The sequence below is a fragment of the Ovis aries genome, chromosome 3 (genome assembly GCF_016772045.2).
Source record: "Ovis aries strain OAR_USU_Benz2616 breed Rambouillet chromosome 3, ARS-UI_Ramb_v3.0, whole genome shotgun sequence".
Lineage (NCBI taxonomy): Eukaryota > Metazoa > Chordata > Mammalia > Artiodactyla > Bovidae > Ovis > Ovis aries.
The window spans coordinates 34,915,839-34,943,327 of NC_056056.1; the positions used below are offsets into that span (position 1 = coordinate 34,915,839).

At 38.3% G+C, this 27,489-nt stretch overlaps 1 protein-coding gene and 1 non-coding gene across 7 annotated transcripts in view; one reads left to right on the plus strand and one right to left on the minus strand.

The window, feature by feature from the left end:
- BABAM2 (BRISC and BRCA1 A complex member 2) overlaps positions 1-27,489 on the plus strand; it is a 416,111-nt gene that overhangs the window by 39,352 nt on the left and 349,270 nt on the right. For all 6 annotated transcript variants that reach the window (XM_060411985.1, XM_042245926.2, XM_042245927.1 and 3 more), the window contains one exon: positions 18,966-19,042. In XM_060411985.1, coding sequence (XP_060267968.1) covers positions 18,966-19,042 — 77 coding nt within the window. The remainder of the gene's footprint in view (positions 1-18,965; positions 19,043-27,489) is intronic.
- TRNAC-GCA (transfer RNA cysteine (anticodon GCA)) lies at positions 4,312-4,383 on the minus strand. Its single transcript has one exon. It is a non-coding gene; the product is annotated as a tRNA-Cys (tRNA).

The following is a 27,489-nucleotide window of genomic DNA, read 5'->3' on the forward strand; positions in this document are numbered from 1 at the left end:
CAGGATATATTGTGAGCACCCTTTTTCTTAGGATGATGTGAGATGATAAAATGCCAGCATGATTAGGTGAATAGGTGAATGATGTAGGAATTGTGACTTGGTGTTAGCTACTCACGACCTGACCATTTGTCAGAAGGAGGATCATCTGCCTGGGGTGATCCTGGATCATTGAATCCTGACGATGTCAGTGACTGGATGTCAGGAGCAGACTGCACTGATTGTTGGGGATTCCTTATGGGATGGCCGAAAATTTCATCCTGCTACTCAGAAAGGACATGAAACTTAAAACTTATGACTTGTATATTTTTGGAATTTCCCATTAATTCCTTGGGACTTTGACCATTGGTAACTGAAATCTTGGAAAGGGGAACTGCATTTAAGGGGGGACTTGTTATTGTTGTTTAGTCGCTAAGTCATGGCTGACTCTTTTGTGACCTCGTGGACTGTAGCCCATCAGGTTCCTCTGTCAATGGGATTTCCCAGACAAGAATACTGGAGTGGGTTGTCATTTCCTTTTCCATTAAGGGAGACTCTATATGTATTATATCCATCTTTGTACTTATTTGTGTAAGAAATGAAAGAACATATAAGTCAGAAAAGAGTTCTGGGGACCAAAATAGTTCAAATGAAGAATTGAGGGTCCTGGTAGATTGGCAGAATTGCAGAGGTATCAGATCTTTAATCATGAGTTCAGAATGCAGCAGGCCACTACTTCAGGTGTGAAGGCCTAGGATTTAGACTTGAGCGATACTTTTCTTTAGACTTTCTAAAACATTGTGACTTGCTGCCGCAGATTCTGCCAGCAGTCATATTGTAAGATTGGGTGATTCCCTTTAAACTGGATCTCAAATTACTTAATATCTTTTTAAAAGGAATGCATCCAAGAACATGTTGGAACTACATCTGGATACAAATGAAGTAGTGTTAGAAATTCTGAGCAGTCAGATAGATAATCTGATGATAAATTATAAGCAGTGAGCTATATTGATATTACTGTCAGTTTAGCAGGGATATCAAAAGAACACTTGGCAAGGAATAAATTAATAGTGTTTGTTACTCTAGGGAAAACCAAAGTGAGTGGATGGACTGGGGGACTTCAAAGTAAAGCAGTTTATCTTTATAATCAAAGACCTTCAGCATTTAAATAAAGGATATTTAGCTAAATGTTTCTCACTTGTCTTTGGTGAAGGACTAGAGTTTTAAAAAGCTTCCAGTCTGTCACCAAGTCCTACTTTTATAAAATATAATAAAAAGGAATTAATCAAAAAATGAAATTAAAAAAGACACATGAACTACAAGGCGTGGCTTTTTAATGATAAACTCTCTAGACTTAAAGCTACACTTGTAAATTGCTATAAAATTTTCTGAGTTCTTACTCTCAGTATCTGTTCTTGTCTCCTCATGGATTAGTAACAGTTTGTAGTCTAGTACTGGTCCATGGGTCTCACTTTGAGTATCACTGCTCAGGGTGTTTCTGCATTCTAACAGTCTAAGAGCTGGCCTTTTCAGAATTCTGAGTGGTGAGACAGTGGTACACTAAGTAATTGCTAGCTGATAATGGGATAATCTGAGATAATTTTTTTCCTTTTTAAACAAATACAATAGAAAAATATGGTAGAAGGTTGTAAGAATGCAGACTTCTCTCAAAATTACTAAAGTTTTCAATTAATGGGTCAGTGAAAACTGAGCGCATCCTTACTTTATGTTTTCTGCATATAGACCAAAGAAGCGTGACTTTTGAGTAAGGAGAGAATGTTTACAATACAGGTCTTTTTTAGGAAACCTTCTTACTTTATTCCTGTACATTTTAAAGATTTTTTTTTTTTTGCTTTTTGCCTATTAAAGCTAGGTATAGATTTATATTTTCTAAGTTGGTAAACATCTTAACACTCTGCCAGTGACTTGGGTGGTAATTCAGTTTTTCTCTCCTTGTAACTGATGAAGGTTTTATTGACTGGGCTAGGCACATTTAGTCAATTTTTATTACACTGTATTTTGTTAAAATGTTAACATTTGCCATTTCAAGTTTGTTTAATGTAGTTCATGGTAGAATTCATTTCTTTATAAAAACTTAATATAGTTGTGAAGAGAAAAATATAATATATTAATGCATATATGTGGAATCTAGAAAAATGGTACAGATGAAAGTATTTGCAGGGCAGAAGAGAGACGCAGATGTGGAAGACGGTCGGGTGGACATGAAGGGGAGAAGAGGGCAATGCACAGGGAGCTTGGGGTTGACGCACGTGCACTGCCATGTGTGAAACAGATGGTGGGATCCTGCTGTATAGCAGGGAGCTGGGCTGCAGCGCAGAGCCATGCTCTGTAATGGCCTTGATGCGTGGCATAGGGCGCAGGGAGGGAGGCCTAATAGGGAGGGGCTGTATGTATGCATAGAGCTGATTCACTTTGTTGTATAGCAGAAACTTACATAATGTTGTAAAGCAACTCTATCCTCCCCCAACCCCCGCCAAAAAAAAAAAAAAAAAAAAACCAAAAACTTAATAAAGAACTGGTGTTGGCTTTTGAAGTCCTATTATAGTTTAACATTATCTTAATCTAGTCTGGAGTTATAGAATTTCAGGATTGGAGGCATTAAACCCTAACAGCCACCATGTGATCTGTTAGCCCCTCCTGATGCGTCCTTGCTAAATACCTACTCAGCCTGAGTATCTCCAGTCACAGGGAAATTCGAGTCCCAAGGCTCCTCATTGGGCACCTGTGCTGTTAGAACGTGCTTTTGTGTCACTTCTGCTTCCTGACACAGTAAGGAACAAACTTAATCAGTCCTCCATGTGACAGCACTTTGAATAAAGGAAGGTAGCTGTCGTGTTTTTTGTTTTTCTCTTCTGTAGACTGGCATATAACCTTTGCTTGTATGATTTGTGAACTTTTACCATTCTTGTTGGCTTTTCTGAAAGTGATCCAGTTAATCTCTCTGCTTCTTAAAGTATAACACCTAGAACTGAGTGACTTGTTCGATAGGTAGCTTTGACTACTGTGTAGTATAGTACTTTTGTCTTCATTTTTCTGGAAGCTACATTCATGGAGCTTGTTTCAGACAGAGCATTGGTAGCCACTCCAGTACTATTGCCTGGAAAATCCCATGGACAGAGGAGCCTGGTAGGCTACAGTCCATGGGGTCGCAAAGAGTTGGACACGACTGAGCGACTTCACGTTCACGTTTGGTAGCAAACCATTTGGTAGGTTGTAATCCATTGGTGTGTTATAAAATCATGTTAGTGGGTCTTGATCCACATTTTAAAAATTATCAAATAGGATAGAATTGAATAAAAAATTCAGTGCATTTCATGTAGTATTATAGCTGAGTATCATAGAAAAAATTTTCAATTTATGTAGACACATACACACTCTTGTGTACACTTGTATGTGTGCATAGTCAACACATGCGTGTGTACTAGGTGATGGTATAAAGTGGTGGCCTGTAAGTTTCTTACTGTGTGTCAGAAACGTGTGAAAGTCTCTGGTCTTGACTCGAGGCTTTCTTCCTTGCCTCTCTCTGAGGGCTGCTTCCGGTCTCTTCTGGCTCTGCCACCACTTAGATCTTCCAGCTGATACTCTTTGTTCTGCCATGGGCCCTGCTGTGCAACCTGAGGGGCATCCTGGGCTCCATTTGAATTGGCACCTGGGGAAATCCCAGCTCTGAGTCAGTCTGCACAGTGGGACTACTTCTGATAACATTTGTCTGTAGGTTAAAGAAGGCGTAGTAATGAGGTGAGGGGGTACACTGAAAGTTTTTTTGGTGGTTGCTTTAAATTCTAAAAATTATTGCCCAAGTGAAATTAAGGCTTTAATGAAAATAATGTTTGAGACAGTCTTTCCTTCTCCATATTTTTGATTTTGCAGTTGTGCAAAACTGTTTTGCAGTACTTCTAATGGTGAGTACTTATACTGTGCCAGAATCTGTTCTAAGTACTTTGTCTGTATCATGTCAGTGGAACCTCATAACAACTCCATGGAGTGACTATCATCCCCATTTTACAGATGAGGAAACTGAGGAAGAGACAGACTATTTAACTAACACAAGGCTTTACAATTCATGGTGTTTAACTGTTATATCCCAGATGGCAATCTAAGAAAAAAATCCTCTAAAACCTAACAATGTAAAATACATGGATGGTGTGTTTATCCCATTGCCCTTTAGTTCTTGATGAAGTGAAATGAAGTGAAGTCACTCAGTCATGTCCGACTCTGTGACCCCGTGGACGGTAACCTACCAGGCTCCATGGTCCATGGGATATTCCAGGCAAGAATACTGGAGTGGGGTGCCATTTCCTTCTCCAGGGGATCTTCCCAACCCAGGGATCGAACCTGGGTCTCCTGCATTGCAGACAGACGCTTTACCATCTGAGCCACTAGGGAAGCTACACTTATATTAATATTACTAAATCTTTTCATAATCACTTAGAAGAATTTGAGAATTAAAAATTTTTTTTCTTTCATCTTTAGAAAGCACCTCTCACCAACAGTAGCGGGAATCCTTTAATGACACTACAGTCTATTAACTCTCCCGCTTCCCTTCTTCTCTGCTCTCCCATTCTATCCTCCATTTTTATCCCTGCCTTGTCTGGCTCCACTGCAGTTCTCGCTTCTACTTTTTGCTTGTTGTTTTTTCTTCTCTCTGGCCTCCTCTGTCCCATGCCAGTTTCCCATCTGTTCTTTTCTGTACCTTCCCTTTGTACTATTCATGTTCACTCAAATTTATTTATTTTTTATTAGAAAAGCATATATTGAGCAGCTAGTAAGTGTGAGGCACTGTGGAGATACAAACATAAATGAGTATCATGAAAAATCAGTAAGAGAAAGATCAAGGCTCTGCTAGTTCATTCCCTTGAGACTCTGAACCACTGGAGCCTGCCAAGATAAACACTCTCCAGTCCTTTCTTGTAAGCAGCAGGAATTGAGACTGAGATCTAGATACATAGGATATAAAGGATATAGAATATAAAGCAGAGTTCCGAGAACAGGGAATACATCCATTTAGGTCATGTTTGGGGTCAAGGATTGAAAATGGTGGCATAAAGACTGTTATAGGAATATTTTTATTGAACAAATTAAAAGTGTTTAGTGTAAAAATTGCTTTTTCTAAATTTATGTTGTATAATACATTAAATGTAAAGGAGTAGTATGTAAGTTGGCCTTGTCCCTGGGGATTTCTTATTTATTTATTTTTTTTTAAGTGTAAGAATTAACGGCATTTTCACAATTGGAATAAGAATCTGTCCAGGACATTTATGTAACTTATTTTGACTTTGACATGACCTTGGAGTGTGCTTGTCATCTCTGGCTCCACTTGCTCACCTGTACTATATATGCAGTAGTTATCAGGTACCTCCTGTGTGTTGTCAGGTATGCTGCTGAGCACTAAGGGATCAAAGATTTAATGTACTCTAGTTCATTGTAGAGCTTTTATTCTAGCAGACTATCTTGTGTCTTTTGTTTTGCCCTATTAAGGACACTTGCTGGTAGGTATTTTTCCTTCCTCTGTCTTGATCAGACCCAACTTATTCTTTGAGGCCAGTTATATTCCAGTGAACCTTCTTTGATTACTTCTGCTGAAAGTGGTTTCTCTGCTCCCTCAGCTTCTATTGTGTTTATTTTCTTTAGCCCTAATTTGGCAATTAATCATGTTAATTGCTTTGTGACTTTTATCTATTGTTGTCTTGAGTTGTTATTTAAGTTGTGCCTTGTTTGACTTTCACAGATTTGATTTTTGTCTTCTGATTACAGTTTAAGGTTCTTGAAGAGAGAGACTCCGTTCTGTATCTCTCTTGTGAGTGATCTTGTTCAATCATGCACCTCAAATAATTTGATTATGAACCCCTAATTCATGCAAGTTTATTTAATTATAAAGCATGCTTGTATAATATAAAGCAAATATAAAAAAGAATGATATGTCCACTAGTATATATAAAATAGATAATCAGTAGGACCTACTATATAGCACAGGGAACTCTGTATTCTGTAATAACCTCTGTGGGAAAGAATCTAAAAAAGAATGCCTGAAACTAACAATACACTGTAAATCAACTATAGTCCAATATAAAGTAAAAATTAAAAAAGGATATAAAATAGAATAAGCATTACTGTAAATATAATTTATATAATTGAAAAATTGTTTTTGGCTGTACCATGAAAAATGCAGGATCTTAGTTTCCCTCAGTTCAGTTCAGTTCAGTCGCTCAGTCGTGTCTGACTCTTTGCGACCCCTGAATTGCAGCACGCCAGGCCTCCCTGTCCATTACCAACTCTTGGAGTTTACTCAAACTCATGTCCATCGAGTCGGTGATGCCATCCAGCCATCTCATCCTCTGTTATCCCCTTCTCCTCCTGCCCCCAGTCCCTCCAGAGTCTTTTACAGTGAGTCAATTCTTTGCATGAGGTGGCCAAAGTATTGGAGTTTCAGCTTTAGCATCAGTTCTTCCAATGGACACGCAGGACTGATCTCCTTTAGAATGGACTGGTTGGATCACCTTGGAGTCCAAGGGACTCTCACGAGTCTTCTCCAACACCACAGTTCAAAAGCATCAATTCTTCGGCACTCAGCCTTCTTCACAGTCCAACTCTCACATCCATACATGACTACTGGAAAACCATAGCCTTGACTAGATGGACCTTTGTTGGCAAAGTAACGTCTCTGCTTTTGAATATGCTATCTAGGTGGGTCATAACTTTCCTTCCAAGGAGTAAGTGTCTTTTAATTTCATGGCTGCAATCACCATCTGCAGTGATTTTGGAGCCCCCAAAAATAAAGTCTGACACAGTTTCCACTGTTTCCCCATCTATTTCCCATGAAGTGATGGGACCAGAGGCCATGATCTTCGTTTTCTGAATGTTGAGCTTTAAGCCAACTTTTTCACTCTCTTCTTTGACTTTCATCAAGAGGCTTTTAGTTCCTCTTCACTTTCTGCCATAAGGGTGGTGTCATCTGCATATCTGAGGTTACTGATATTTCTCCCAGCAATCTTGATTCCAGCTTGTGCTTCTTCCAGCCCAGCGTTTTAGGGGTCAAACCTGCACTCCCTTGCAGTGGAAGCACGGAGTATTAACCACTGGACCAAGAGGAAAGTCCCAGGTGTAACACTTTATATTCATTTTTAACAAATACTTATAATTTGATTTGGAGTAAAGAAATGTGTATTCCCAGTTACAAATTTTTAGAAAACTCACTGGCTCCACAAGAGTTAAGAAAAATTCAATTAAAGAGGAAATGAAGATTATGAAAATAAACTATTTCAAACTAATTTGGTATCATAGGAAAGGAAAATGTGAAGTTGCATATGCAGGTGGCTGTGTTGATCCACTGACAATAGAAAATCCAGCTCAGATTACTGTGATCAGTACTAAGCCTAGACATGGTACACGTTCATAGCAGTGGTCAAACTGAGTGTGCATTAGAGTCCCCTGGAGGGCTTGTTAAACCATAGATAGCTTAAAACATATTCTTACAACTTAATGAATATTAAAACATGAACGTCTGAGTTACCACTACCCAGATCAAGAAATAAAATGTTTGGCAGTGCCCCAGATACTCCTTATGTGCCTCTTCCCAGTCAGCACCCCATTCTTCCCTCATTGGTAGACCACTATTCTGACTTTTGTAGTCATCACTTTCTGCTTTCTTTGCACTATTTTTATCAGTATGCAAACACTATAGTTGTTTTTTTTTTTTCTAGTTTCGAACTTCAAATAAATGGAAACACACAGTATGTATTCTCTCTTTAAGCAATATGTTTGTGAGATTTATCCACCTTGTTGCCTGTAGGTGTAGTTTATTTATTTTATTGCTATATAATATTTATTTTGATGGTTACATCCTAATTTGTCTTCCTAGCTTCCTGAGCTCCCCTGGTAGCTTAGCTGGTTTAGGATCTGCCTGCAATGAAGGAGATCCTGGTTCGAATCCTGGGTCAGGAAGATCCTCTGGAGAAAGGATAGGCTACCCACTCCAGTATTCGTGGACAGTGAAGAATCTGCATGCAGTGGGAGACCTGGGTTTGATCTCTGGGCTGGGAAGATCCCCTGGAGGAGGGCATGGCAACCAACTCCAGTATTCTTGCCTGGAGAGTCCCGTGAACAGAGGAGCCTGGTGAGCTACAGTCCATGGGGTCACAAAGACTTAGACATGACAGAGTGACTAGGCACATCGTGTAGCGAATAGGCATTTATATGGTTGTTCAGTTTGAAATTCTAGTTTAGTTGTTCAGTTTGGAGCTATTTTCAAAGATTGCTACTGTTATTGACATTTTTGTATTCTTTGCCGAGGGCTTACCTTGTGGCTCAATGGTAAAGAATCTACCTGCCAGTATAGGAGATATAGGTTGGGAAGATCCCCTGGAGAAGGAAATGGCAACCCACTTCAGTATTCTTGCCTGGGAAATCCCATGGACAGAGGCATGGTGTCACAAAAGAGTTGGACACAACTTAGTGGCAAAACAACAAATTCTTTGGTGAGGTATATGTACACATATCAATTGGGATCATTTTAGGAGTCAAATTGCTAGATCATAGGGTTGTATATGTATTTAGCTTTAATAACTACTGTCCAGTGGTTTTTCAAAGTGGCTGTAGCAATTTATACTTCTGCCGCAGTGTATAAGAGTTCTCGTTTGTCTTCATCCTTGTCAGTACTGGTTGAGATTTTAATTTTAACTACCCTGATGGGTGTGTTGTGGTAACTTACTGTGGGTTTAAGTTGTATTTTCCTGGTGACTAATTCAGTTAAGCACATTTTCATATGTTTATTGACCATTTGGATCCCTTTCTATGAAGTGCCCCTTTGGATCTGCTAACTTAGTTGCCATTTTCTTACTGACTATACAGGAGTTCTTTATATGTTCTGAATATGAGCTTTAATCAATTTTGTATGTTGTAGATACCGTTTCCCACTCTGAGGGTTGTCTTTCACTGCCTTGTGTGTGCTAAGTTGCTTCAGTCGTGTCCAACTCTTTGCGACCTTATGGATTGTAGCCCACCAAACTCCTCTGTCCATGGGATTCTCTAGGCAAGAATACTGGAGTGGGTTGCGATGCCCTCCTCCAGGGGCTCTTCCAGACCCAGGGATTGAACCCACATCTCTTATGTCTCCTGCATTGGCAGGCAGGTTCTTTATCGCTCGCACCACCTTCACTCCTTTAATGGTGTTTTTTGATGAACAGATCTGTAATAATATTAATGTGATCCTATTTACCCATCTTTTCCTTTATAGCTAGTGCTTTTGGGGAATTTTTGTTCACCCCAAGTTCTTCTTTTAAAGGTTTTAATTTTGTATTGGAACATAGCTGATTAACAATGTTGTAATAGTTTTGGGTGGACAGCCAAGGAACTCAGCCATGCATATACATGTATCCATTCTCCCCCAAACCCTCCTCCTCTCCAGGCCGCCACATGACACTGAACACAGGTCACTGTGCTTTAGAGTAGGTCCTTGTTTGTTCACCCCAAGTTCTTGAAGATATTCTTCCATTATCTCCCTCCATCCCAGGTTATCTTCTAAAAATATTTTTCTTGTTTTTTTCTTTTTACATTCAGAGCTTCAATCCACTTGGACTTGATTTTTGTGGAATGTTATAAGGGTAGGCTTTGGGTTTTGTATTTTTCACTATAAGTATCAATATGTCCAGCTGACCCAGCATCATTTATTGAAAACAGTTTTCTTTCCTCACTTCTGTGTAGAGCTACCTGTCAGAAATCAAGTGTTCAGGTATGTGAGGGTCTTTCTTTGGACTCTCTCTTCTGTTTCTCTGTTCTTTTTGTCTATCTTTGTACCAATATCAGTACTTTAATGATTTATAGTAATTTTTGATAGCCAATAGAGCAGGTTCTCCTACTGAGATTTTTTCTTATTGTGGTAAAATATCACGCAGCATTTACCATTTTAATCATATAAGTTTGCGTTCAGTAGCGTTAAGTATATTGATGTTGTTGTGCGGTCATTGTCTAGCAAAACTGCAACTCTGTACCCAGTAAACACTCTTTCCCTTCTTCCCTCAGCCCCTGGCAACCATCATTCTCTTTTTGGTCTTTTTGACTTTAACTACCCTGTGTACCACACATAAGTGGAATCATACAGTATTTGGCCTTTTGTGGCTGGCTTGTTTCACTTAGTGTAGCATTTTCAAGGTTAATCCATATTGTAGCATGTGTCAAAATTTCTTTTCTTCCTAAGGCTACTGAATAACATTCCATTATGTGTGTAGACTACATTTTGTTTATCCATTCATCAGTTGATGAACACTTGGATTGTTTCCACCTTATGGCTATTATAAATAACTCTTTCAAGTTTTTCTTCATCAAGAGAATCTAGTCTAGTCTTAGTTCTTAATATTCCATTTACATTTTAGATTCTGCCATTCAGGTTCCAGATCAACTTAAGAACTGTTGTCTTTTCATTACGTTTCTTTTAATTTGTGAACATGGTATCTATGTTCTTTTTTGTTTGTTTTCTTTATTTTCTTCTTAATAATAGCTTTTCTATATAGTGCTCTTGTGCACCTTTTGTGACATTTATTTCTATATATTGATTGTTTGATGTTATTTGTAATGGCATCTTTCTAAAAGTTTTTATTTTTTAACTGACTGTCGATGGTATATTGATATACAGTATACAGTTGATTTTGTGTATGTTCTTTGTTTAGCAACTTTGCTAAACTTGAATGTCATTTCCAGTGATAGATGTGAAGATTTTAAAATGCTTTCTACATAAGGCCATATTACCTACAAATAAGTATAGTTTTATTTCTTCCTTTCCAATGTTTATACCCTTATTTCCTCATACTGCAAACTTTGTACTAGGCAGGATTTCAATTTCAATGTTAAGTAAAAGTGGTAACAAAGGATATCCTTGTTTCATTCTGTCTCAAAGGGAAACATTTAACATTTTGTTACCAGTATAATGTTGCTATAAGTTTTTATAGATGGCCTTTACCATATTAAGGAAGTTTCTTTTTTATCCTTGTTTTCAAAGAGTCTGAAAAAATCATGAATGGATATTTAATTTTATCAAACACTTATCCTGAACTTACTGAGATAATCCTCTTAATTTTCTTTTCTGTTTTGTTAACAGAGTGAATTAAATGCGTATATTAGAAAAGAAGAAAGGTTGACCAGTAATGAGCTAAGCATCTATCTCAAAAAGTTAAAGGATTTCCCCTTGCCTACTTACCTGTTAAAAATAGTATTTGAGCCCATCATTCCTGCTGAAACGATATTATAATGTAAACCACATTTTTGCTATAGAACACCTACTAAGATTTAAAAATACTGCCCACTCTAAAGTAGAGTTGAAACCTCTCATTTGTAAATGGAGATACAGCGGAGAAACTGAGAATAACAGTTGATGCCACATGAACTGGCAAACACATATTTTTGAATATTTTAATTTTATAATTTTTAAAACATTCTGGGCTGAGTCACTTATTTTGGTAATGGCATTTTGGATTCCTGTGCTACGAGTTAAATCCCTCACTTTCTAGTAGGGTTCAGAAATAGATTTTAGACTTTAGAGATGTAGAGGATGTGCTTGGTATATCAGGAACATCGTATGTCATCAAGCGGGTAGTTCTAGTCTCCTGGATAAGCATCTGAAACATCTACCTCAGTGTGATTTTGCTGCTTTCTTTCACCAGCTTTAATTCATGAGTCTTCTTGTAGAAAGGCCTAACCCCTGGTGGGTTTTGATGTAGTCATCTAGTTGCACCATAATTTCCTTCCAAGACTGAAGGTGAAAGATTCTGTGAATCAGAAGTTCAGATACCTCCACAGATAACATGCCCATTTTATAGATTATTTAGATAGCTGTTACGATATCCTACTTCAGCCTTCTAGCTTCTTTATTGCTGAATTTCAGTCTGGAAACCATGATAATTTTGAAAGTGCTTGAGTCTGAGTGGAATTTTTGGTGTTAGAGTTAATTCAGAGAAAATTAACTCTGTAAAATGAAAATGTGCTGAATATCAACTCACAGTAATTCACTCTAATTTATGACTTAATAGTTATTTAAAATGCAGTTATTGGTCTTTGAACCTGTTTTTGCTTCATACTCACCTGGTATTTTAAGTTGCCAAAGCTGAAGACTTCCTTCTTAGCTGATGTTAAATATTGTTGGTTAAGCACACACGTCATTATCAAGAAAACAGGAAGCTATGTAGGAGAACATGCCAAATGGTGAATTAATAGTTAGAGTAAAGGAAACTGACGTCTACTCAGGGAAGGAACCCTAGACTCATCTACTTTGTTCTTTTTAGGTGGCTTGAAGAAGAGAAATGGTTTGTCATTACTTTTTTCCAGAAAGTATGTCAAATAATAGGTTTAGCTTTAAACTGGAAAGCATATATTTTGCATTGTCTTAAAAATGCTGATGTCTTAAAGGTTGTAGAATATCTTCATTTAACTTTGTTAAATCAAGATTATTTCTTGGCTGTTATTCAGATTGTGTAAAGTCTTGTGAAATTGCCTACCTTTTCTTCTTTATACTGAAACTCTCCTTATTTGAGTACCATCTCAGTAATTAGGAACAAGTAATGATTTAAAAAGGATTCAAATCTAAATTTACATTTCACTATTATTTAAAGACGTTGCTGAATAAATCAAGAGTGTCAACACTGCAGCACAGATTTAATCAGATACATTTGATTGAGAAGAGTTATAATTCACATTTTTCATCAATTCTGATGGTTTTCTCTTTAATTGTTGAGAGATGATTTAGTTTGGTGGTTAAGAAAATGGACCTTAAAAAAGAAAAGAAAATGGGCCTTGGAGCTAGATATCCTGGGATGGATCCCAGCTCCATCACTTACTAGCAAGTTATATAGCTTTTATTTGCCTCAGTTTCCTCATCTGTAAAATGGAGACAATAGTACCTATTGCTGAAGGTTGCTGTGGGCTTAAATAGTTTAATTAAAGAACTTAGTGCCCTTTGCACAGTAAATGTCCAATAAATGTTAGCTGCTATTGTTATTATTTATTTTGAAAATAGAGTAATTTTAGATTATGACTTTAAATTCTGAGTTGCATGGATAATTCTTCAAAGGGAGGACCTTCCACAAATAGTCACTTATAACTTTCTCAGAGGTGCAGATGAGAACGGCTTCCCAATTCCAGTTAAATCATTGGTTCTTGCAGGAAAAGAGTGCTAGACTGGGGATCAAGTTTTACACAAACCTTTCATTCAGCAAACCGTTACCTCCATGCGTAGTTGCTGGACTCTCCATGTCCTCGACATAAGTGCTGCTGGATTCTGAAGATTAGAGATGATTTAAAGATGCTTAGGTCAGGGAGACTAAGATGTGACTAGAGTGCTTTGGAAGTGGTTTCCAATCTATTGTCGTCTATAAAATGACAATTTTTGAGTTTAGTTGATGATTTCAGTCATTAGTACTGGGTTCGTAGCACTGTGCTGGATTGCTGTACTAAGACATTTTGAAAAGGGTAAAGCAGTTCTTGGCACCAAGAATCTTAGAACTGGTAGGAAAAACAAACCACCATTAGAAAATAGATCAAAGACAATATTGAGAGTCATGTGATTAGATGGGAAATAAGAAATTGTAGGGATGATAGTTTGAGAAGATTATTATGCTTAGCATTTTATCACGTCAGTGGTTAGCTCCAAGTTCTTAATAAGGTACCAGAGTAAACGGCCTGATTTGATGTTAACTTGAGAGGAACCTTCTTTTTCTCAGAGTATATCATGAGAATCACTGGGCTGGAAGAAGCACAAGCTGGAATCTAGATTGCCAGGAGAAATATCAATAACCTCAGATATGTAGATGACACCACCCTTATGGCAGAAAGTGAAGAAGAACTAAAGGGCCTCTTGATGAAAGTGAAAGAGGAGAGTGAACAAGTTGGCTTAAAGCTCGACATTCAGAAAACTAAGATCATGGCATCCGGTCCTATCACTTCATGGCAGATAGATGGGGAAACAGTGGAAACAGTGGCTGATTTTATTTTTCTGGGCTCCAAAATCACTGCAGATGGTGACTGCAGCCATGAAATTAAAAGACACTTGCTTCTTGGAAGGAAAGTTATGACCAACCTAGACAGCATATTAAAAAGCAGAGATATTACTTTGTCAACAAAAGTCTGTCTAGTCAAGGCTGTGGTTTTTCCTGTGGTCATGTATGGATGTGAGAGTTGGACTGTAAAGAAAGCTTTCGCCGAAGAATTGATGTATTTGAATGGTGGTGTTGGATAAGACTCTTGAGAGTCCCTTGGACTGCAAGGCGATCCAACCAGTCCATCCTAAAGGAAATCAGTCCTGAATATTCATTGGAAGGACTGATGGTAAAGCTGGAAACTCCAATACTTTGGCCACCTGATGCAAAGAGCTGACTCATTTGAAAAGACCTTGATGCTGAGAAAGATTGAGGGCAGGAGGAGAAGGGGATGATAGAGGATGAGATGGTTAGATGGCATCACTGACTCAATGGACATGAGTTTGAGTAAACTCTGGGAGCTGGTGATGGACAGGGAGGCCTGGCGTGCTGCAGTCCATGGAGCCACAAAGAGTTGGGTACGACTGAGTGCCCAAACTGAACTGAACTGAAGCGTCACTTGGGAATCCCCACATGCATAATCTTTTTAAAAGGGAGCTCAACACCCTTTGTTTTCTTACCTGTTAAACTTTAAAATAGTGAATCCCCAGTATAATGAGGTAATTAGAATTTAGTGGAAGATACATTTTTAGAGCATGGTTCATCCCAAACCTTTTTTATGTTATAATGGTAAGATAATATCTTTTTATTCCTGCCATTGCTGTATTCCCAGCTTCTAGCGCACTGCTTGATGTGTAGTCAACACTCAAAAATATATTTGAGAGGGAATCCCGCGATGATCCAGTGGTTAGGCCTCTATACTTTCATTGCTAAGGGCATGGGTTCAATTCCTTGTCAGAGAACTAAGATCCCACAAGCCTCCACTTGGTGTGGCCAAAAATGAAAAAAAGTAAGAAAACAAAAATATCATTGAAAGGCAAATTTGAAGTTACATTTGAACTGTCAGCAATTTCTAAGTCATTAAAAATTATTCTATTATTAAAAGATGTTGGTCTTTTTAAACCTTTAGATCTAACTATGTTAGGGCAAGTTGCCATTATGCGAATACAATTTTAATGAAGTTAGTAGCTTCTTACTAGCTTTTTCATACTTGGGTAAGGAAATGTCTTTCTAGGAGAATGAACTTGTGTACTGTATTAGTTCTCTGTTAACTGCATTTGACTGCAACTTCATGGGAGACCTTACACCAGAGTTGCCCTGCCAAGCCATTCCTAAACCATGACATGTGAGAAACTGTGAGAGATAATAAATATTAGAAATGTCATGTTTTGTGATATCATAATATAAAGAGTTTCATACATCTCATTTGAAGACTGTTCATCAGTAAATCACCCTGCCTTATTTCCTTTTGAAAAGGAGTGAGGTACTTTAGAAGAAAAAGATAAATCAAGCCATCATAGCCAAGTTTCCTGGGTCAAAATAAGAAAGAATATGTTTAGCTTTAAAATATTTAATTATAGAATAGTTCATGTTCATTATTAATCAAAACAATGCAGAAGCTCATTGAAGAAAGTTCTAACGATCACCCTAAATCCTACTTAACATTTTGGTGATGCTCTTTTTGAAATCTGTTTTTGTACATAGACATAAGCACACTTAGATCTTTCTTTTCCATATGTGGAACCTTTCTTTTCATCTGTGTTTTTCAGTATTTTTTAACCCAAACCTTTTTTTTTATTAATTGAAAAACTATTGGCCTCCTTGAGTATGGTTTGAAATTTCACAGTAAATTGAATAACATGACCGAAACCAGTTTTAGATGGAGGTAATTTAAAAAGGGGAAACAGTTTAATCTTAAACGAACCATTAGGTAAGATGACATTGGCTTGTTTCCCATCAAGCTGTTTATCCTAAGAAATATGGAAGACAGCATAACAAGATATTTTAAATAATTTGCTCAATGTTTCCTTGGAGGAGAAGCTGAGTGCTGTTTACGAGAGAGAGACTCTCTCTTTCTTCTCTGCTCCCTTAAACAGTTTGGTTCTTGGCCCCAAATTTGTGTATACCTCTCAGCCAGACAGAAGCCTTGCAGTTAACCGGAGATTAGCTGATGTACCCCGTGTATAGTCCTGCTTGAGGACTGTTACCCCTGCCACCATCCCCACTTAAGTAAGTGATCTTTCCAACAATAGACAGGGCTCTTTTTTGATGAGTTTTTCTTCTATCTTCTTTGTGTGTGTGTGTGTTGCTTTAGTGGCTCTTTTAGAATGGCTGTCCCTCCCATGGATCTGCCTCGGTTTCCGGGAAGAATTGGCTGTCAGCTGACACTCAGCTCTTGACTTCCCTTCTCCCTCAGCTTGCTTCTCTCCTAGTTGCCCCTGTTGAGTAAATCGTCTCGTCTCAATCGCCCCTGGTCTTTCCCCAGCCCAAGGGCCCAGCATCTTTCTTGCCTGTAATGGATTCGTGTCTGGTTTCCTGGTTTCTGTTTTACCTTTTCACAGTCCCCTTTTCCATGCAGTATACTGGATAATCTTTTAGAAACATAGACTCAGATAATAATACTCTTCCTTAAACCCTCCTTTGTACTCAGAATAATACCTGAATTAATCGCCCCCGCTTCCGTGGCTCTGCATCGTCTGTCCCTTGGGATCTCTTGTCCTGATCTTTTGCTGTTCTGATCTCCCGCAATCACTCTGCTCTAGCCGCATTGCCCAGACTTAGCAAGATCCCTTCCCCCAGAAATACCCAACTTCTTCTTGCCTTCACGCCTTTGCACCAGCTGTTTCCTCTGCCTGGAATGCTCTTCACCAGAACTGTTTATGATTGGGCCCTTTGCATTATTCAGGTTTCAGATTTCACCACCTTCAAGGGTCTTTCCCAGTCTTCCAGCATCGTGTGGCTCCTGTTTGATTGCAGCTCCCTGTTTTATTTTCTTCATCACATTTAGCAATCTCAAACTATCTTTGCACATTTGTCTCTCCTTTTTTTTTAAAAAAATCATTTCTCCTTCCCTTGCCAGATTTTAAGTATCATGAGGCTGTAGCTCTTATCTATCTTGTCCACTCTATATTTCTAAGACATGGAGCAATGTTCAGTCAGTCTTAGCTAAGTGAAAAGAATCAGTGAGTGAATCACTCAGATGGAGAAATGTATTTTTTTCTGCCCTGAGGTGGCTGGGACCAGCCATTCAAGTAGAAAAGGAGGAAGGTGAAAAGGCAGAGCACAAAGACACTTTCCTAGTCCTGGTTTAAGCATAAAGTGAATACTATAAAGTGTGGCACCACAGTGACTAATTATTTCAAAATTTAATTCACATATTAGAAGGATGAGTTTATTCAAATTAGAATCAGATTAATCTTGAAGATTTCCTGTACTATTAATAACTTTAGTCATTAAGATAGGTGATTCGATCTTCAAGCCTCCAAAGACACTTGATTGTGTGCTTATTTGTTAAATTATTTAAAAACATTGTTGAATATAATGTAAGAGAAAAAAATTCTTAGTGTTGCTTGTAGAGTCATTTCTGTCATTAGATTATACTTCATATTTTATAATGTTAGTGTTTAAGTGTTTTCCGTAAGTGTTTTCAAAGAACTACTATGTTGTAGGCTAGAAAAGATGTTACTATAAGAGAGATATTTTAGTACCTTTAATAAAATGTGCCCCAAAGAATTTTTTATGTTGAAAGGTAAAGGAGACTGTGATCTTAAAACTTGTAAAAAAAAATTAAAGTAAGTTACTCTGTAATTACTAGTGCGGTTTTGTTGTTTAGTTTATAACCTAATGTTTTTATTGGCCCCTAAGGATAAAGAGGAATACTTGACCTGGTGTGCGTGCGCTCAGTCACTCAGTCTGGTTTATGCTAAATACATTAACGTTTCGGTCTACTTTTCTCTTTCACATTCATAGTGTTTTGGGAAAAAGTAATAGTAAATCTAATATGAGCTCTGAGTTAGTGTTTTTAGAGTCAGCACTTCTCAAATTTAGTTTCACATGCCGGTTGCCTTTCACAGTGGCCGTCTAGGGAAGTGGCACATTTGTTCCAACAGTGCTTCCTTTCCTTAAACCACTTAGGTAGGTTCTTTTTCAGAAATGTTTCATAGGCAGTTTTGGAGTTATGAAAAAAGTCCTTCTTACTCTACCAATGAAAAGCTTTGCTTATTTTTTTGACTAAATGAAGACGTACAACTTCCTCAACTGACTTCATATTAATATTTTATTAATTTATGAAGCCAATATTGCTGTTACAGTTGAAGTTATGACTCAGAAGATCATGAGAGAGAGTTTACAAAGTAAATCTGTGTAAAGAACAAAGAACATTGTATAACTTTGCAAAGTAATAGATTTGAAAAAAACAACAACAAGCTGTTGAGACCTGGGTGACTAACTCACCCCCCTCCTTTTAAATTTGCATTTTATCTGAAACTGAGTGCAGAGCATTGTGCTCTGCTACAGATGTAAGTTATGGGGTGCCAAATCTAGAGGAAGCGCCTTGTTTTCGGGGAAAGAGAGAAAACCATCTGGTACCAGAAAAAGGCCAAAAGTGGGCTCTTTTTAGTACTAACTGAGTGAAAACTAAGAGTCTATATATAAAATATGACCATAAAACTACGCTTCTTTTACAATTCTTGGCATCAAAGACTACAGACCTGTTTTGGATCATGTACCTGTTTTCAAAGTTGAGATGCACTTCTTTGAGAGAAGTAGCTGAAGCACTGTTGGTATTTAATGTTAGAAGGCATATAGGTTTTATTGTGAGATAAATGAATTATTTCCTTGAACACAGGTCTTATTTTGTCTTAGCCTCCATGACCATTAAGGGCTTTTATTTTGGTCTATAAGTCAGTGTTTTAAGTGGTCTGTAAGGATTATTTTTAATTAACTTTATTTAATATTATAAATATGTGGGGTTTTGAGAAATGCTTTTCTTTTCTTTCTTTTTTTAAAAAGCTGCACGTCCTTGACTCCTGGACCCAACTGTGACCGATTTAAGTTGCATATACCATATGCTGGAGAGACATTAAAATGTAAGTAAATGATGACTGTTTTACTGAAAATGTAGATTACAGTGCTAGCTATTGGACTTTGTGCTTTAGTGTTTTTATTTCTGGCTTTTAAGTGTCATCTCGTAAGATATCAATCAGAAGGATTTACCACTTTTTGAAAGTTTGTCTTTCAGTCCTAGTTCTAGTAAGATAGTTGGCAGGCAGTAGGTTGTGGTCAAGTGGGCATGCACATGTTTTTTACAGCAAAGATCAGAAATATAAATGACTAAAAGGCCAGACTGGTAACATGAATGAGGGAAGTAGGCTAGGGGTGGCAAGTTGGAGCACTCAACCCAGTTTTGAGGGGTTACCCTTACTGATTTATTGAGAAAAGGTGGAAGTCTGCATTTTTATTTGAATTCTCTCAGTTTTAGACATTGGCCACTTCTTCAAAATTACAATGTGGGCCAGCATTATGTAGGCCAAACCAAATGTGTGTGTGGGCTGCCTTGAGCTCTTGAAACTCTGGTTTGTGACCTTGATGAATAATATGCAAGACCTCCTGTTGGATTTAGTCCACTCTCTGCAGCACTTGCCCGGGTTGCGTCAGCGCTTCTCTGCCATAATCACCAGGACTGCAGCTGTAGCCTGTGATGATGGAGATGATGATCGCTTTGGTTGGTTGGTATCAGTACTCTCATCAGGAATTTTCCCTTGAAACCATTCTATTGAACAGAGTATGAAAGTCTGACTTTTCTTACAAAGAGGAGTAAAGAACAAAGATATTGAAGGTGGGACAGATGGGCAAACAGTACCTTTCAGACCATGGATTGTGTGTTTTGCCATTTTAGGCCAGGAAAGGCCACATCTTAATATTTGTAGAATCACTCTATATAAATTTACCAATTGCAACATGAACTGAAAAATTTGTGACGTGCTGACCTGTTAACCTTTTATTGTTAGGTCATTCTCTGGAAACCATTAAAATAGAAAAGAATTTGACCTGACTGAGATAGTAGGACAGATCGGATTGCTACTCTTTTGGGGAAAAATATTATTAACTAAATTTGAAAGAATTGATCAAAGTAAATCATTCACATGGTGAAAAATGTAAGTAGTTCAGAATTTTTTAATATATGAAAGCAGTGGTCCTCTATCCCATTTCTCTCCGATCCTAGACCTATGTCTCAAAGGAACCACTTAAAACCTTAAAAAAAAATTGTTTCAGTGTCTAGTTCTCCTGGGGATGATTTCCATATATCTGAGTAATATGCTTATGTCTCTGTTTCTTGGCTTATCAGTTTTAGATGTTACTATCTTTTGACTTCCTGCACTGATGCATGAGGATCAGCCTGTTTTCATTGTACCGTTTATCTCTCTCTCTTGTCATCTTCATCTTACAAAGTTACATTATTGTGATTATATCACCACTGTTGGTTCCTGTATTGGGAAACAAGGGAACAGTGAGAGACTTTATTTTCTTGGGCTCCAAAATCACTGCAGATGGTGACTGTAGCCATGAAATTAAAAGACGCTTGCTCCTTGGAAGAAAAGCTATGACCAACCTAGACAACATATTAAAAGGTAGAGACATTACTTTGCCTGACTAGACAGACAAATGAAGGTCTGTCTAGTCAAAGCTATGGTTTTTCCAGTAGTCATGGATGTGAGAGTTGGACTATAAAGAAAGCTTTTGCCGAAGAATTGATGCTTTTGAACTGTGTTGTTGGAGAAGACTCCTGAGAGTCCCTTGGACTGCAAGGAGATCCAAACAGTCCATCCTAAAGGAAAGCAGTCCTTAATATTCATTGGAAGGACTGATGTTGAAGCTGAAACCCAATACTTTGGCCACCTGATACAAAGAACTGACTTACTGGAAATGACTCTGATGCTGGGAAAGATTGAAAGCAGGAGAAGAGGGCAACAGAGGATGAGATAGTTGGATGGCATCACTGACTCAATGGACATGAGTCTGAGCAAACTCGGGAATTGGTGATGGACAGGGAAGCCTGGCGTGCTGCAGTCCGTGGGGTCTTAAAGAGTCAGACATGACTGAGTGACTGAATTGAACTGATTGGTTACCCTGTAGCTTCAGTTTTTTGTTTTTTAAAGATTGTTGGATGTGGACCACTTTTAAAGTCTTTATTGAATTTGTTACAGTTTTGCTTCTCTTTTTTTTTATGTTTTGGTTTTTTGGTCCCAAGGCATGTGGCATCTTAGTTCCCTGACCATGTATGGAACCCCCACACCCTGCATTGGAAAGCAAAGTCCTAACCATTGGACTACCAGGGAAGTTCCTTCTTTTTTTTTTTTTAAAGACTTATTTAAAGCATTGTATTGTATAGTTAAATGAATAGCTCCTAAAAATTCTTAGTAAATGCCTGGCACACAGTTACCACTGTTGGTTCTTAAGCAAAATCTCTGTGCAATAATGGCGCTCACTTATTGTGCTTTTGTTTAGTTTTCCATTAGCCAGTATTCTTGCCTAGAGAATCCCATGGACAGAGGAGCCTGGTGGGCTGCTATCCATAGGGTCGCACAGAGTTGGACATGACTGAAGCAACTTAGCATGCATGCATGCATACATTGGAGAAGGAACTGGCAACCCACTCCAGTATTCTTGCCTGGAGAATCCCAGGGACAGAGGAGCCTAGTGGGCTGCCACCTATGGGGTCTCACAGAGTCGGACGTGACTGAAGTGACTTAGCAGCAGCAGCAGCGATAGTAGCCATAGATTGTGTCTTTTGGCTCCCCACTTTGTAAGATGACGATATTAACCCCTGTCCTCCTTCACCTCTCAATTTTTGTCTTCTGTTATTTTCCTTTTGCATTGTCAAAGTTGATAACTTATTGTCTGTTCTAAATCTGTAATTGCCGTATGTGCTTTGTCTATAAATTGCTTGACTGATTACCTTGTGGGCCTGCTTCTGCAGTTATCACTGTAGGATTCACCTTTATTCTCTTGGGTTTGACCTTGCTTTAAAAAATTATCTGGAAAACTCTCAAATTGATACCCTTTGAGGTGCCTCAGTGCTTCAATAAGGAGGCCAAACTAAAACCTCTTTAGATTTCCAGGTGGAAATTGTTTTTTAATATCTGTTGATATTAGAACTGGACATGGAACAACAGACTGGTTCCAAATAGGAAAAGGAGTATGTCAAGGCTGTATATTGTCACCCTGCTTATTTAACTTACATGCAGAGTACATCATGAGAAACGCTGGGCTGGAAGACGCACAAGCTGGAATCAAGATTGCTGGGAGAAATATCAATAACCTCAGATATGCAGATGACACCACCCTTATGGCAGAAAGTGAAGAGGAACTAAAAAGCCTCTTGATGAAAGTGAAAGAGAAGAGTCAAAAAGTTGGCTTAAAGCTCAACATTCAGAAAATGAAGATCAGAGCATCTGGTCTCATCACTTCATGGGAAATAGATGGGGAAACAGTGGAAACAGTGTCAGACTTTATTTTTTTGGGCTCCCAAATCACTGCAGATGGTGATTGCAGCCATGATATTAAAAGACACTTACTCCTTGGAAGGAAAGTTGTGACCAACCTAGATAGTATATTCAAACGCAGAGACATTACTTTGCCAACAAAGGTCCATCTAGTCAAGGCTATGGTTTTTCCAGTAGTCATGTATGGATGTGAGAGTTGGACTGTGAAGAAAGCTGAGCACCGAAGAATTGATGCTTTAGAACTGTGATGTTGGAGAAGACTCTTGAGAGTCCCTTGGACTCCAAGGCGATCCAACCAGTCCATTCTAAAGGAGATCAGCCCTGGGTGTTCTTTGGAAGGAATGATGCTAAAGCTGAAACTCCAGTACTTTGGCCACCTCATGCGAAGAGTTGACTCATTGGAAAGGACTCTGATGCGGGGAGGGATTGGAGGCAGGAGGAGAAGGGGGCGACAGAGGATGAGGTGGCTGGATAGCATCACCGACTTGATGGACTTGAGTTTGAGTGAACTTCTGGGAGTTGGTGATGAACAGGGAGGTCTGGCGTGCTGAGATTCATGGGGCTGCAAAGAGTCGGACTCGACTGAGTGGCTGAACTGAACTGAACTGAACTGAATGTCAGTGATTATATAGCAAGGTTCTTTTGCTTTCCTTAATTTGTATAGCTTTTAGGCCATGGCAATTAAAGTTTCTCTCTTTGTAACTGTACTTATTTAAATTACTTCAAAATTAAATGTCTTTACAGTATTTTATACAGTTTATCCCTTGGTATCGATGGGATTGGTTCCAGAAGCCCCTGCAGATACCAAAATCCACGGATACTCAAGTCCCTTAGATAAAATGACATAGTACATTCGGTCCTCCATACTCATGTGTTTTGCATCCATAAATATGGAGGGCTGACAGTAAACTTTCCTAAGCAGAGTTTGTTGAATCATGATGCATCAGTGGTAGTAGTAATGTGAAGAGCTTCTTTATCTAACGGTTTTCATTGAAAACTTGTGGTATGTGATTTAAACTATAATTTTAACCAAGGCTGAATCAAAGTATTTGGAGTCTATTTATTACATAACTTTAAACTCAGCAAAGTTAGAAATGGAGACCTTTTTGTTTATTTTGTTTATCAAATTATATCCTCAGTCCCTAGAACTGTAATGATATTCAGTTAGGTATTTATTGAAGGAATGTGATGAATGCATGCATGAATTTTTGAATCTTAGTGTTCAGATTTTTGTTGGTTGAAGTATAGTGTAGTAAAGAATGTGACATTCTGTTACTTGTATCAGCCAACAGAATTCGACAGAAATTCAGTCTTTAGAAGTTATTTATTACACAAGGAATTTGTAATTGGAAAATTGCTCTTAACAATTCAGAAAACAGGAAGGACATACAGTATTTTGCAGATTTGGAGTCTGTTTCCATTTTCTTTATATATTTTACTGTGCCTTCTCAAAGCAGATTAATGAAAATAATGTGTGACTAAATTTTATATTTTGAAATCTTTTATGTACTAGGAAATATTTCTGCTATAAATGTTTCATCTGGAATAAAGGAAGCTGAATAAAGAAAGCTTTGCAGTTAATAATAGTGAAAATGAAAGACAAAGGAGAGGGCATATTTCTACCTATAAATTTATGAATCGATTCCTAAGAATTACCCATATGTATAATGAAATAACAGACATTAAAGAAAAACACATAAGGTTATCATGCATTAAGAATGATGTTTCCTCAGCTCTTTTTAATGTGAAGAGAAAACTGTTGGGCGTTGAAAGAGGTGCCAATTTGTGTAAGATTCTCACAGAAAATATCAAAGGATATCTGAATTGAAGAGAAGTCCTTGAATTGCATGATTCTAGAAGAAATAACTAGTACTTACTTAAAGAGGATTGGAAAAGTGACTCTTCAGTGATAAAATTGATTTATATAAAACAAATAGTAATGTCTAGGATAGTGCCACTGAAATGACTCAAAATATGCAAGTTACAGCAAAATTCACAGAGGAAGATGAGAGTCATGTATATGCGTATTTGTAATAACTGTCATGCTCTATAGCACTTAACTCTTGAAAAAATTATTGTGTTTGTGCTTTTGTGTATCCTATTTAAATAGGGCAGTAGTGAGGCTGTTTTGATCATTTTATTTCCAGTCTGTATCTTATATTTTATTTCCAGTATGTACTTGGCATTTAGAGGGACTAAATGAATGAACCATGCTCATTCTTTGGATATAACGCTGATGAAGTTTGATGAAGTGGCAGAATCCTGAAATATTCTCAGTTTTATAGGTTTTTTGAGCAGCATTATTTCATAACTATAAAGAGAGATAATGGAAATATTTTAAGTTTTATAAAGCAAAGCTGTGGCTAGTAAATCAAAAGATTTCCTAACGTTGATTTCAAATATGAAATTATCTTTTGTTTAAAATTGCTGTTTTTTCATACTGACAGTTTGTTTTAATCAGGGACTGTTTGGTTATAAGAAACCCATTGGAACAAACATAAACTAAGGAGTTTGTTTCTTTGTCTTTATAAGGAATTAAGTGAATTCCATGGTGCCCAAGGACAGGAAGTATAACCAGGCCTCGTAGGGACTAGAAGGATGGTGGGCACAATAGTAACCTGGCAGTATCTGTGTTCTTGAGTGTCTTTGTCCTATAACATATTTTCTTGTCATCATATTCACTTTATTCTTTTTTAAAAAAATTTATTTATTTTTAATTGGAAGATAATTGCTTTATAATGTTGTGTTGGTTTCTGCCATACATCAACATGAATCACCCATAGGTATACATATGTCCCCACTTTACTCTTTTTCCACCAAATTTCTGTTTCTCCTCACAGAGAGTGGAAATGACTTCCTGAGCCCCCCTCGGACATGGTGACTAAGCTCATGGCCAGCAGAGACAGCCTATGGTCTAAATTCCTGGGAGAGAGGGTCTGATTGGCATCTTGGGCTGGGTGTTCACTTGTGATCCAGTCATATGGTCAAGAGTTCTGGTTAATGTCTTGGCTTGGGTATTAGAGGCCAGTTTAACACAAAGTGAGCATGGTCTGGGCAGGTACCCAGGAACCTATCTATCACACTGTTTCAGGAGTTCTTTCTAAAGAGCTTCCAAGAGAAACTAGAGACATTTTCCCTTTGTCTTTAACAACAGAAGTAATGCCGTTGTTTATCATCTGAGAGGAATGATGAATATTTCAAAGCCATTTGTGACAGAGTCAAGAAGTCATGCCAAAAAAATTATCTCCAAAGGTTTTGAAGTTGACTTTCCCAGAGGAAAAGCTTTTTTTCCACAGGAAAAAGTGAAAAAAAAAAAAAAAGATAATGATTTGAATAATATATTATCTCTTCCACGTCTTCAGAGGAACAGTATAAAATTACTGTTCGTTTCCAAAGCTTTGATACTACGTCACTAAATTTAAATTTTTTTTTGAGAATTATTACAAGAAAAAGAAATCAAACTCAGAGCTCCTGTTTCAGTAGAATGCACCATTTAATTGAACAATGTTCAGATACATACAAAAATTTTTATAGGCAAATTGCAAATAGTGTTCCAGAATTTCTGCTTTACTGAATCTTGAAATTCAGCTTCATTTTTGATTCTGTCTCAAGTAGTTTGGCTGCTTTATGTGTGTGTGGATGCTTCTTTCATCTCAGGTCTATTATATATTACTTTGTCTTAGCCAGTCAGCATAGTAAACTCAGAATACTCTCTTTTCCTTCTCTCTGTCCTCTAAGACCTCACTTATGTAATACTATGTAGAGACACTCAAGGTCTTCATACTGATGACTGTCAAACAGAAACTAAACCCCAAACTGGTGGCACCAAAAGGTCCCAGTGGTGGTGTGGAGAAGTTTGTTGCATCAGCTGAAGGAGATACTAAGGTTCTGTTGATATATCTAAAAGAATCTTGCACTTTCCTTAGATTTGTTCTCATGCATTGTGTTTTGAACTTGGGTACATCCAAAGGTTGGCTGCTGTGGCTGCAGCTGTTGGCAGTTTTGTTGGGATGACAGTATTATTTTATGAAAAAGTGCTTGTATTGTTTACAATAAATAATCTGCTTGGAAAATGTTAACCATGTAATCTTTCCCCTCTTCCCTTCAATATTTTAGCAGCCAAATCCCACAGCCTAGCATTCAAGGCTGTCACAATCTGCCCTTCCAGCCCCTCCATGGGCCTCCTTGGTGGAACTCAGCTGATGACAGTCCAAGTCGAAAGCCTGTACAAATGATTTGCTTGTTGTCCTTCTCAGATATCCTGCTTGTCCTCTTTCTGCTTTTGTTCACACTGTTTAGTCTTCAGTGTTTGTGCTCAGTTGCTCAGTTGTGTCCAACTCTGCGGCCCCGTGGACTGTAGCCTGCCAAGCTCCTCTGTCCATGGGATTCTCCAGGCAAGAATACTGGAGTGGGTTGCCATGCCCTCCTCTAGGGGATCTTTCCAACTCATGCCTCGAACCCAGGTCTCCCACATTGCAGGTGGATTCTTTACCCTCTGAGCCACCAGGGAAGCCCTTTAGTCTTCAGTAGGACTTCCCTGATAGCTCAGTTGGTAAAGAATCTGCCTGCAATGCAGGAGACTCTGGTTCCATTCCTGGGTTGGGAAGATCCCCTGGAGAAGGGATAGGCTTCCCACTCCAGATAGGCTTCCCTTGTGGCTCAGCTGGTAAAGAATCTGCTTGCAATGCGGGAGACCTGGGTTCGATCCCTGGTTTGGGAAGATCCCCTGGAGAAGGGAAAGGCTACCCACTCCAGTGTTCTGGCCTGGAGAATTCCATGGACTATATATACAGTCCATGGGGTCCCTAAGAGTCGGACATGACTGGGCAACTTTCACTTTCAGGATGGACCAAAGAAATAGTAAAATGGCCTGACAGTTCTGTGACATACTTGGTTCTTCACTCGCGCTCACCAGCCTGCCTCTCCCGTGGCTGCACTCTCTACGGGGCTCCTTGACCAGCCCTTTTCTTGTCTTCAGGATCACCTGCAAGGAGAGGAGGAGTGAACCAGGACTTTTACTAGGACTTGTA